Source organism: Misgurnus anguillicaudatus, chromosome 7 (assembly GCF_027580225.2).
Source record: "Misgurnus anguillicaudatus chromosome 7, ASM2758022v2, whole genome shotgun sequence".
In the NCBI taxonomy this organism is placed as follows: Eukaryota; Metazoa; Chordata; class Actinopteri; order Cypriniformes; family Cobitidae; genus Misgurnus; species Misgurnus anguillicaudatus.
In genome coordinates this window covers 1,832,784-1,846,182 of record NC_073343.2, presented here as the reverse complement: position 1 = coordinate 1,846,182, position 13,399 = coordinate 1,832,784, and the positions used below count along the sequence as shown (strand labels likewise).

Sequence of the window (13,399 nt, the reverse complement as noted above, 5' to 3'; positions counted from 1 at the left end):
AAGAAAATAACAAACAGAAAATACGATTTATTTAATATTATTAGGACAGCAATGCTTCAATTAAAAAAAAACCTAATAGACTTTACCTAAACGATTAAAATAAATCTAACTTCTAAATAAAATAATTAAGTAACATTTAATTAATTATTTAACATATGTTTATCATGCAATTTTAAGTAAATTTTATTTGATTTTAGTAGGTAAGTTTTACTTATAAAAAAGCAGTAAATTTTACTTAAAAAAAGTTCGTGCAAATTGTTACGAGGATTTTTTAAAGTAAATTTTATTAGTTGTTTTTTTCAGTGTTGTTACAGTTTTCATGTGTCAAACACGACTATGCAAAAAGCATTTTGGTATGGATACAGGAGATATAAGTATTTAAAACTAACGATTTAGCACGTTCCCTAAAAAGTCTAGAGTATTTATGATGTCATCCTACACTACACAGGGATTTATATGGATTTGTTTCCCAGAGAAATAGATATTTCTTGCACAAAATAGATTCCAGCACTTTCAATGACCTATATCTTTACATGTTCCTTCTTAATAACTTTCCAGGGCCTTGAACTTTTCCCCCAAGATTCAGAAACTTTCAAGGACCAGTGGGAAAACCGGAATTATTATGGTGAATAAAAAAGAGAAAAAGAATAAACAAAAGTAATGACATGCACATTTTAGTTTCCCTAAAATGCAAACCCAAGACTTGTATAAAGTTTTGGCAAGCAACACTTAAAAACTTAAAATGGTCATACATTTTCTTAAGGGAGTGATATATAGGTTGTTGATCCCTTTCTCAGACCAACGTGCAAACATCAGTTTCCTTTCCTTCATTTTTTTTTACATCCACATCACGCAGAGTCATATTTTTAAAAGCGCAGAGCACTGCGGTTCAGTGTCATGAGACTTTCTGAGACCAAGACATCTTCCTCTTTTACTGTTGGTGTGAAAGGTTAGCGCTACTCGTGACGCACAAGCGAGATTTTTTTTTATGATTAATAGACACTTTATATCTTATATCTCTATAGCTACAGATTTTGGGTAATGCACATCCGTTTACTTGTCAAAAAAATCAAAAAGCCCTCTGTTGCGTAAGGAAAACACGGGAGCAACTGTACACAGACTGGAAAACCACGAAAGTCTCTCACTTGCTTAGCCTGACAGCAGATCACATGCAACTGCTCAGTGCATATGACTGATTTACCAAAGCCAAAGAGAAGGAAAGCTTTTATCTGCACAGACGCTGAGGCCTTCTGACATCTTTACATCATTTCCTGTTTTCCTTTTCTGTAATCAGAACGCAGCCCAGTGAACAAACGCTTTCCCCTTCAGTGCCTCATGTCGAGAGACCCTGAGGAGGTTTAAAAAACTATGATTGATATACATGCACTGGATGACAAAACTGGAACACTTTTTAGACAGTTTGGTGCTTGCGGGTCTCACAGAAAAGATTTAAAACAACTAGTTAGATCAGAAACTCTTTATCTATTGTGCAGGTCATAATAATACGATGTACATTCAGTACGAGCTGCTGCTGGGGTGGTTAAAGATTTGTGCCCTTTAGTCCATCTCTACAAGATTTACAACAATCTATATGCTAGTATAAAAGTTCAAAACTTCCAGATGATAAAATGAGGAAAATAAGTATTTGAACACCCTGCTATTTTGCAAGTTCTCCCACTTAGAAATAATCAAGGGGTCTGAAATTGTCATCGTAGGTGCATGTCCACTGTGAGAGACATAATCAAACATTTTTTTTTATGATTTTTAACTATTTATTTGTATGATACAGCTGCAAATAAGTATTTGAACATCTGAGAAAATCAATGTTAATATCCTCCACACAGATCTTCCCTAGATCAGATCAGAGCTCCCTCCAAATATTCTCTATTGGGTTTAGGTCTGGAGACTGGCTAGGCCAAGCCAGAACTTTGATATGCTTCTTACAGAGACACTCCTTGGTTATATCCTGGCTGTGTGCTTCAGGTCATTGTCTTGTTGGAAGACCCAGCCTCAACCCATCTTCAATGCTCTAACTGAGGGGAGGTTGTTCCCCAAAATCTCACTGTACATGGCCCCGGTCATCCTCTCCTTAATACAGTGCAGTCGCCCTGTCCCATGTGCAGAAAAACACCCCCCCAAAAAAGGTTGCTACCACCCCCATGCTTCACAGTAGAGATGGTGTTCTTAGTATGGTACTCATCATTCTTCTTCCTCCAAAGAAGTTTAGTGGAATTTTGACCAAAAAGTTTTATTTTGGTCTCATCTGACCACATGCCTTTTTCCCATGACTCCTCTGGATCATCCAAATGGTCATTGGCAAATTTAAGACGGGCCTGGACATGTGCTGGTTTAAGCAGGGGAACCTTCCGTGCCATGCTTGATTTCAAACCATGACGTCTTAGTGTAACCTTGGAAACGGTGGTCCCAGCTCTTTTCAGGTCATTGATTAGCTCCTCCCGGTAGTTCTGGGCTGATTTCTCACCTTTTTTAGGATCATTGAGACCCCACGAGGTGAGATCTTGCATGGAGCCCCAGTCCGAGGGAAATTGACAGTCATGTTTAGCTTTTTCCATTTTCTAATGATTGCTCCAACAGTGGACCTTTTTTCACCAAGCTGCTTGCCAATTTCCCCGTAGCCCTTTCAAGCCTTGTGAAGATGTAAAATTTTGTCTCTAGTGTCTTTGGACAGCTCTTTGGTCTTGGCCATGTTAGTAGTTGGATTCTTACTGATTGTATGGGGTGGACAGGTGTCTTTATGCAGCTAACAACCTCAAACAGGTACATCTAATTTAGGATAATAAATGGAGTGGAGGTGGACATTTTAAAGCCAGACTATCAGGTCTTTGAGGGTCAGAATTCTAGCTGATAGACAGGTGTTCAAATACTTATTTGCAGCTGTATCATACAAATAAATAGTTAAAATATCATATATTGTGATTTCTGGATTTTTTTCTACTTTTTTTTTTAGATTATGTCTCTCACAGAGGACATGCACCTACGATGACAATTTCAGACCCCTCCATGATTTCTAAGTGGGAGAACTTGCAAAATAGCAGGGTGTTCAAATACTTATTTTCCTCACTGTATGTGCATTAAACGACCACTGTCTTTCTTCCAGAAAAAGGATCAAAATATTGACAAAAAAAGTATTGCATATGTAAGGAATATTGATGACGGACCGTTCAATAATCGAAAATAATGCACACTCAAGGTGATAATCCAGCATGAAGCGAAGCGAAATAAAACATAATGCAAAAGAGGTCATAATGAAATACAAAACAATAAAATAAGTATAATAAAAAGTCTATTAGCTTGATTATTTATAAAGAAAAGACAATTACTTTAGTTCATCCTCCTGTCCTACCATACAGTGCAAAACTAAAGGATGAACAGCAATCGCTTAATGTATGGCAAATTCACACCCAAACCACAGGCTTTAACAAATTCACACCCAATACCACAATAAAAACAGCACCAAACATTGCAGGGCTATTACAGGACCTCTACACCTAAGCCCAGGTTATTGAAAATATACCTGACATTGAGGACGGATTCAAAGAAACCTGTTTGTCAACCCAGGACACATTCCCTCTTGTTTATTTGACTCTGAATGGCTTGCAATTGTTCAAGCAGGCAAGCATGTGTTTGGGGAGCAGAATGATGCCGGATCCCAGAGTTTTTTTACTAAGCCTGAACTGAATGAGTCATATTCTTCATGTCCCCGACAGACCCAAGTTACACAAACTCTTATATAACATTCACATGCAGAAAACATGAGGCGAGGACTCCTAAAGGTAGCAATAAAACTAGACAATGTTGCGTTGCGTAACGGTAGCAATAGAAAATACATACACAGATGGTAATACTAAATTACAAATATTTTATCTTGACTAACATTACAAGTGGAATTGTTAGGGTGGATGATATTGACCAAAATTCATATCTCGGGATTAATGGCGATAAACAAGATATTCTCTACAAAGTGCAAAAAAAGTTTACATGCAAGTCAAAGCTTGATGTAAGATCAGATGTCACAATTATCATTATGAAAAAAGCTTATGATGAAAATTAAAATCAAAGGCAGAGTTTTCCACCCTGTTTGCAAATATACACCTGCACAACATGTGAGCTGGTTGGAAAGCTCACGTCTAACCTCAGTGTACATGTCTGGCAGAGCTTCTGTTGCAAAGAAGAAGGGTATAGATAATAGACGGTTTTGTCTCATCCCGTATCCTACTCGAAAAACATACCGATATCCACCTGTTTCTTGACGTAAATGTCTTTGAGCTTTCCTGTTTATGACTTCCGGTGAGCCACTAAAGCTAGTGGTAGTCTATTGCGAAGGACACAAGTGTGCCGCTTTGACTGGCTGTTTATTGTTTATTATGAAATACAGGAAGACCGACATCATTTGTGCAGTTAGGGGTTGTAATAATAGCTAATACAAACGCAGTGAATCTCTACAAAACATTTGTTTTAACCACAATCCATGCACAAGAACTGAATGTGTATGTGGCGCACATGCACTCGTGATCTGTATTTACAAATCCATCCAGTAAAACCTTTCATAGAAACTGCCAGTTAACAATAATTGTTTAAAAACAACTAATATTATGCTGATAAAAATATGCTGATTTAGCGGATTTATTTTTCTGCTACTATATATTATTACAACAATGTGACTACAGTACAGAATATATACGACATAATCTGCTTAGTTAATGTTTATAATAGTTTGTAATGTGTTTGCGCGTACTTTTGTTATGTTTTAAATGAAAAAGCAAATACTTTAAAAAGCAAGCAAATAATTTCATAGGCTCATGTCTCCACCTGCGTAAGAAGCGATGTAATATTTTCATAAAACGAAAACAGTACTCAATACATGTAGTAGTTTAATATGTTTATTATGGTTTCAAATAGGGCTGTCACAACGATTAAATAATCGTCTCATCGCGATTAATTGTCATCATCGCAATGATTTCAGATCACCGCAATGATTGCACATCTCTTTAAAAACACAAGGGGGAGCTGCAGCACCTGTATAAATGAGATAGTATCAGATGGCGCTCCTTAACTGACAGTGTAACGCGATACATTGCAAAGCCATTCAATGCATTGGAAAATTTAAAGAAATGCTGCAAAACTTTGATAAGCACTATGAACTGCAAATTCAAAGGTACAATTCCAAATTTAGGGAAGTGAAGGATACTTAAAGATCTGTAAGGAATATTTTTTTTGCAGCCACTACAGACATGTGGTTCAGTACTAACATGACCTTAGTAGGATTGGCTACTATTTAAAGTCTGTTCTGGTATAGTCAATTTATTGTGTTTATTTCTTATGAAGAATTTTTAGTTTTTGAAAGAAAAATTTGTGTGAAAATTAGTTCATAAACAAACGTCAAAGCAATAAAACAGGCAATTAATCGTCATAATCGTCACAATTTATTAAACAATTAACCGTCAGACAAATTTTATAACTGTGACAGCCCTAGTTTCAAATAACTTTACAATGTGTTGAATGAGAAAGATACTGCTGACTGTGTCGGACCACGTGAAGCTCGACGTGTCGCCATAAACAAGTCCATTAAAAATTGCCGTTTTAAAAAAAACTCACACCAGATTATTACTATTATTACAAAAATGCCATTACATTACTGAATATATACGACATAAATCTGCTTAGTTAATGTTTATAATAGTTCGTAATGTGTTTGCACGTACTTTTGTTATGTTTTAAATGAAAAAGCAAATACTTTAAAAAGTAAGCAAATAATTTCATAAGCTCATGTCTCCACCTAGTACGTAAGAAGCGATGTAATAATATTTTCATAAAACGAAAAAACAATACCTCAATACATGTAGTAGTTTAATGTGTTTATTATGGTTTGTTCAAATAACTTTACAATGTGTTGAATGAGAAAGATACTGCTGACTGTGTCGGACCGCGGAAGCTCAACGTGTCGCCATAAACAAGTCCATTAAAAATTGTCGAAATCTTGGTAAATTCCATGTACAAACACTCGACTGACTTTCCCATTGTAGAGATACTGGTATGTGTGCTTTTATATTTGCGCATTGAAGACCCGTCACCTCCGATCAACAACACAAAATGATTAAATATATCTTCATATATCAATAAGCCACTTCTTAATTTCATCCTCACACTTGTTCATACATGGCAGGTGTAGTAAATATTAACTCTGTAAATCATGTTTTATGCGTGCTCCCACTACACTGTTTTCTACCGGCTGGCTATTGAACCGGAAGTCTCGCACAGGAAGGGAAATACGTAACATCACTTACTTCCGCGTTCGAGAAAAGGGTGGATATTACCAAAACTCGACAACCCTGACTTCAGGGTAAAAAACAATACTACAAAAGTGTGAGCTATTTAATAAAGTGACAGTATATTAGTTACATTTAACTGACATGATATGTTGTTGAAAAAAATCTGTATTCACCAGAAACAAACAAGTGGCTAATTCAGGAAGTGAAGCATGCAAAATAAATGTCTGTTTTCCTCAAATGCCCCTGTGGACTGTCCTCCTTACCCACTTTTTTACATTATTAGACAAGCAGGTCCACCGTATCCATGCCAAAGAAACTGTGACCTAGTTAAAGATTAACAACAGCAGTCCTAAATCTCTCCTGAGACAACAACACAACTGCCAAAATCATTAGCAGACAAAAATTTTTGCTTAAACTTCCCAGAGTCAGCTTTTAAAAGGGCAAATTAGGATTTATTCCTCTGAGAACAGGCCAAAGAGCAAGGCAAACTGATGCTTTGTTAGATATTGTTAATCAAGTGAGTTGGGTAAGGTGGCAAAGTTCGGCCACAGATAAGTTTATGGAACCACTGGAGATCCCAGAACTCATTAATAAAGGTGCTTCAGGATGCCATATAGAGGAACCATTTTTGGCTGAATGGTTTCATAAAGAACCTTTAACGTTCGAAGAACCTTTCTGTTTTTTTAAAGGGGACATTTTACAAGACTTTTTTAAGATGTCAAATAAATATTTGGTGTCCCCAGAGTACATATGTGAAGTTTTAGCTCAAAATACCATATACAGTACTGTGCAAAAGTCTTAGGCCACCATGCCAGAATTAGGTTTGTTGTTTTTGGAATGTTACAGTGATCATATATAATTGTTTCTCAGTCTCTTTAATAGAACACATCCAGAAAATACAGAAAATGTGTATATAGTATTAAAAACTGTATAAAAATGTGAACTGATGTGTCAAGTTTTTAGGGTAAACTCTCCTTCCACTTGAGCAATAGCAGGAAACTGCAGGATCTCTTAAACCTAAATAAAATTAAATCCTAAAGAAATTAGTCTTTTACTTCATTCTGCTCAAAAATGCCAAGAGAGGTCACACTAAACACAGACGATGCCTAAAAATTATTATTATTATTTTTTGGTACATATTTACCAGAATTTTCTGTTGTATCTTAATAAAATATATTGAAAAATAAATATGGTTGGACATTAGAACTTCTAAAACAACACGTCTGGTGGTGGTGGCGTAAGACTTTTGTACAGTACTGTAGATAATTTATTATAGCATGTTAAAATTGCCACTTTGTAGGTGTGAGCAGAAATGGCACTAAATGGCAGTGGTGTGGTTGGATAGTGCAGATTAAGGGGGCAGTATTATCCCATTCTGACATCACAAGGGGAGCCAAATTTAAATTACATATTTTTTCACATGCTTGTAGAGAATGGTTTACCAAAACTGGGTTGATCTTTTTCACATTTTCTAATTTGATAAAAGCACTGGGACCCAATTCTAGCACTTAAAGGTGCAGTGTGTAAATTTTAGTGGCATCTAGTGGTGAGGTTGCGAATTGCAACTAACGGCGTAGTCCACAGCTCACCCCTCGCTTTTGAAACACATAGAGAAGCTACGGTAGCCGCCACCGGACATCATGTCATCGTCGGAGACAACTTAGTAAAAAAAATTGTCCGTTAAGGGCTTCTGTAGAAAAATGGCGTCTCAAAATGGCAACTTCCATGTAAGGGGACCCTCTGTGTATGTAGATAAAAATGTCTCGTTCTAAGATAAAAAACACATAACGTTTCATTATGAAAGGTCTATATACACCACAGATAATATAGTTTTGTATATTATTTTGCATTTCTGTCAAGAGATCCTTCTAAAAATGACACACTGAACCTTTAAACATGGAAAGGGCAGATTTTCATGAAATACCCCCTTTGAAGTTGTTTGTAGTGAAAAATGTGCCATTTTTGCACACTCCAAAAAATTATTCAGGGGATCTGTTGCCACTACTTAATTTAATGCATTGGTGTTGCAAGTTAAAAATTCTGATTTATTGATTTAATAAATATGTTTAAGATAAAAAACATTAACTTCATATGAGTTGTCCTGACATAATGATGTTGACAATTACATCTATGTGACATTATGTGTAACGTCAACTTAAATATGTGTGATAGTTTGTTTAAAACATTATTTAAGTTGTAGTAACTCATGTAATTAGCTTGATAATAAGTTTCAGAGTAATTTAACGCAATTTCAGGTACATCTGGGATGGCATGAGGGTGAGAAAACTTTGAAAGACTTTTCATTTTAGGGTGAACTATTCCTTTAACGCCCTAATAAGCCATACCAAACAAGCATACAATATAGAGATGGTTTATCAGGACAAAGAGGCTTACAGATTGCTGGGATTGTACAGAATAAGAAAACAACATTCCAGTAAGCTCTTACAGGCCACATTTACAGCTGTGCGGGGGTGATGCCTCTATTTCGCTGGGTATTAAAAGGATTTCTTGGCAAAGTGAATTAATAAAGACAACAGCTGATACTGCTGCAAAACAAGCCAACAATCTTCTTAATCTGAAGCAATTCTTTACAACTCTGTAAATAAATCACATAAAACAACTTTTTATACCTATAATTAGACGAATCTCAAGTCACAAGCTATTAAGAAACCTAAATAAGTTAATCAGTTTTACCATACAGTAAATCTCATGTTGCACACGTACTTGGTGTAGATCGAAATTTCTCTATGCTGCCGTTCTTAGCCATGACTCCGGTGGCTTCTTGTCTGAACAGCGATAATGGCAAAAGTGATGTTCAAAATAAACCCCCGAATGGTCCTAGAGGAACCGAAAACTGCAGACCAACTGCAGTAACAGCAAAAAACAAAAATATGGCCCTTCGCTTTTCTTTGCACAGCCTAGCAGATAAGCTGCCGTGTGACGCACACACCTCCATGCAGAAATCACAGGCGTGATTCACGGGGGAGTTAATGCTTCATGTAAACAGTCTGTGCTTATGCCACACGCCTTTAATGTGCATCCTCCGAGCAGAAACGCTTATAGTGTACTCTGAAAAATTAATTGGTCATCACTTTGGTACTTCCCCAGAGACACAGGAAGAAGAAAAAAAATGAAATATGACATAAGACTCGTAGGAAATAAAACACATTATTTACAGTATTGCAGGTGCAGTCAAGTACAGATTTCAGATGTGTAATAAAAGTAATTTTGAGCTCCAGCACACCCTTATGTTTGATTGACTAGTACAGTATATAGCATATGCAATATAGCATCCCTTTAAATCGAGCTACTCCATGTCGTGATCCTTGTTAACCCATGCATCAACTATTTGATCTTTACATCAATTTTATAACCATAAATGTTGCATGAATCAATCATCACCTGACACACAAAGCACTGAAAGCCCATGCAGAGGTCAGTTAATCTCTGCACCACAGTAAAAGACCCCCGTGCAGGTAACACAACATCATGCTCCACCGATCCGGCATGTTTTCGACTGACATATCGAAGTTTGGATGCTTCCTGTCTTTGTCTGCACAGCGGCTGCTCTCAGAGCAGAATGCTGCACACCGCTTTGTTGTGCCTGGAATAGAACAGGGTGATGATGTAATGTTCTTGCAGCAGGTGCATCTGATTGGCCTGCGTCTTCAAATGCCAACTCGCTCAGTTCAGGCAGCGTCTGTACGGTACCTACATCTCAAACGGATACGCACAAACAAAAGCCAAGACTCTCAAGCGACCCTACGCAACTCAAACTGAGTTTTAAGGAAAGGCTGCAGACGTGGATGCATAAAACAAAAGCTGTCATGAGAAAGGATCGCAGGGCCTGTCATTCAGTTTGCAGAGTTTAACTGCCCTGCGTGCTGACTATGGAAAAAATAAAATGAAAAAAAGCAAAGTCAGGATTATATCAGAGCTGGGTTGATTTTTAGATGGAACAGAGAAGGAAAAGCACATATTTGTCGGGCTAGGAGATTTATATAGAATTACAGCAAACTTAAGTTGAATTCTGAACAATTGTGATTGCTTCAAAAACCATATTACATTTCAAACACATTTTATTGCCTTTTATGGGGAAAAACAGTGAAGGATCTGTTCAGCCTTAATCATTTAAAGTGACGCAAGAACACCACAGCAACAGGCAACAAAAACCCTACAAAGCATCCACACTGATATTTATGCTTCAATACATAACAACTGCAACATTTCAAGCTCTCAGGTTCTCATTAAGCCTTAGTCTTCAAGCATATTAAAGCCATTTAGCTCCCCATGACAAAAAAATGAACGAGACATTGGAGATATGACGAGGTTATGCATTCACGGACGGCCAAGACTTCAGCATCCCACAGTGGGTGGAAGGACGGACCAAAGTCTCTATAATAGACCTCATTCAGACTTTACTGTCAACTAATCTGTTGTGGTCCAGCAGAGGAGCATGAGAAAATAAAACTGTTGACCTCCAGCTGCGCTCATGTCCTAGTTTTACAAAGCTGGTGAATGCATGAACATGTGATGTAAAATTATCTTTTTAAATCTGCATGATTTGATAGCACAAACAAATGCTATTACATCCAGCATAAAGTTAAGAGTCAGTTATATGAAGTAAACACATTTGATGGGAGGGAGGGATCTACATTACCAAAACCATATAAACCATAAGCCCTTTACCATTAAAAGCATTACAAAATTCACCTTATGAAAATTAATCATGGTTTTAATACAGTAAAGATAAAAAAACATGGTTACTGTAGTATATTCAAAAGCAATTGAAGGGATATTTCACTCAAAAGATAAATAAAAGTAAGTTGACATGACTTATAAATCGAAGTTGATTCAACAAAAAAGTTTTAACCTTTAAATCCAAATGGAATAAGGCCCAAAACACACCACATGAAGGACCTTACGAAAATTAACTATTTCTATGGCATATTAAAGGGATAGTTCATTCAAAATTTGAAATTGTGTTATAATTTTCCCATTCTCATGTTGTTACAAACCTGTATAAATTTCTTTGTTCCAATAAACACGAAGGAAGATATTTTGAGAAACTGATCATGAGCCCCATTCACTTCCAAAGTATTCTTTTTCCCTACTATGTAAGTAAATGGGGCTCATGATCTATTTGGTTACAAACATACCTCAAATCAGTGGCGGCTGGTGACTGCTCATCCGAGGAGGCGCAAATTCAAAATAAGTGTTCGGAGTGTCATATGTGTTGCTTGCGTTTTCAAAATATGTGTTTGTTGCGTCATGCGTTTTGTCAAAATAAGTGCCTGCTGCATACGCGTCAAAACCGTTTCTAATAAAAGAGATGCTGACCTTCACAAAATACACGCAAGACGCTCCCTTAACACTAAACTCTGATTACGCATGAGATTATGCGAGTATCTGGCAAACGCGAGCGTCTCTTTATCATATACCCTTTAGACGCATCTGCAGCAGGCTCTTATTTTGACAAGACACGTGATGCACACAGCAGGATCTCTCAATGCGCAGAACACATATTTTGAAAAAAGGAAACACATACATGACGGGCTGCATACATGTTGTGACGAACTTCGCATCGAGCGTCCTCGAAAAAAGAAGTCACCGGCCGCCACTGCTCAAAATTTCTTCCTCGTGTTCATCATAAAGAAATGTATACAAGTTTGTAACAACATATGATGAACACGAAGAAAGATATTTTGAGGTATGTTTGTATCCAAATAGATCATGAGCACCATTTACTTCCATAATAGGGAAAAATAATACTATGGAAGTGAATGGGGCTCATGAACAGTTTCTCAAAATATCTTCCTTCGTGTTTATCGGAACAAAGAAATTTATACAGGTTTGTAACAATATGAGAATGGGAAAATTATAACATAATTTACATTTTTGAGTGAACTATCCCTTTAATATGCCAATAAACATCCTTACTACATAAAAATAGTTAATTTTCATAAAGCTCCTTTATGTGGTGTTTTGGGTACTATTCCATTTGGATTTAAAGCTATATTCGTTTTTATCATTACCAGTATAGACACAAAGAGACTATTACAGTCCCCAATACAATTTTCATTATAACCATTTAATCCATTAGAATTTCTCTTTCTATTGTTTTTATTAGCTTAGTCGTGAAATAATCACTCTGTATGCCAAAAACAAGGTCCCACTAGAAAAACTCATTCTCAAAAGCCAATTTTGTCTGTCTGTAATATGCGTTACACAACAAAAACACATTAAGTGACACAGTGGGACTCACCTGCGCAAAATACAGGTTGAGCAGACACAGTGTGAAGAATTGCAGGCAGACTGGAAAACAATACAGGAGCCAGAATGGTAAAGGCTGCAGCCGGTTCGCCTCCAGAACATTTTTAAAGTAGAAGGAGAAGAGTGTGGTCCTCAGTGCCGACCAGAGCAAGCAGAGGAAGAGAAAAACAGTCTGGTAGCTCAAGCGCTTGTGTCCGTAGTGCAGAATCAACCAGAGCTGCACGTAAACAAACGCAAACAACAGCGCGTACAGGACCGTGAAGAGGACCGTGAGACCGAGCTGGACCGATGGCGGGACAGCAGCCTGGATCTGTTCGGGTGATGATGTTGATGATGGGTCCGTCCAGACACTGACCTGGTTTTCGAGAAAAAACAACATATCGACGGGATGCGCGCGACTTCTCCAAAACGCACTACCGTTTCCCTGTCGTGTGATATAACTGCCCTAAACTTTTCATGTAGACGTTTTGAAATGAATACAATTTTGAGAAACGCCAAACTTAATTACAAAAGACATTTAGTTAGACGTTAAAATTGTACTGACTCTCCTAAGTTGGTTACGTACCGGATGAGCGGATAAAAACTAATTCTGTCCATATGCAAGATGTAATAAACAAACAAGTAAAAAACAAACAGAGACCCTAAATCTCTGCAAGACAGCTCCCTCCGAGCAAAGAAAAGCAACTCTGGAAAAAAAGCGATCAAATGTAGGGAGCGATCAGCTGCTACTCGGGCTCCGCCCACTGACCAATGAGAAGAGGCTGGAAACTGACACACTTGCGTCGCCATGTTGGCTCTAGATTGAATGGTCGCGAATGGAATAATCCAATTACGTT

The 13,399-nt window shown here is 37.2% G+C and overlaps 1 protein-coding gene across 2 annotated transcripts in view; it reads right to left on the bottom strand.

The window, feature by feature from the left end:
* The window catches only part of gpr137c (G protein-coupled receptor 137c), a 33,390-nt gene extending 20,076 nt beyond the window's left edge, over positions 1 to 13,314 (bottom strand). Inside the window, exon 1 of one of the 2 annotated variants that reach the window (XM_055171688.2) lies at positions 12,556 to 13,314. In XM_055171688.2, coding sequence (XP_055027663.1) covers positions 12,556 to 12,942 — 387 coding nt within the window. In that variant the 5' untranslated portion in view covers positions 12,943 to 13,314. The remainder of the gene's footprint in view (positions 1 to 12,555) is intronic. The other variant, XM_055171687.2, reaches the window with a different exon arrangement.
* Positions 13,315 to 13,399: the final 85 nt, after the last annotated feature.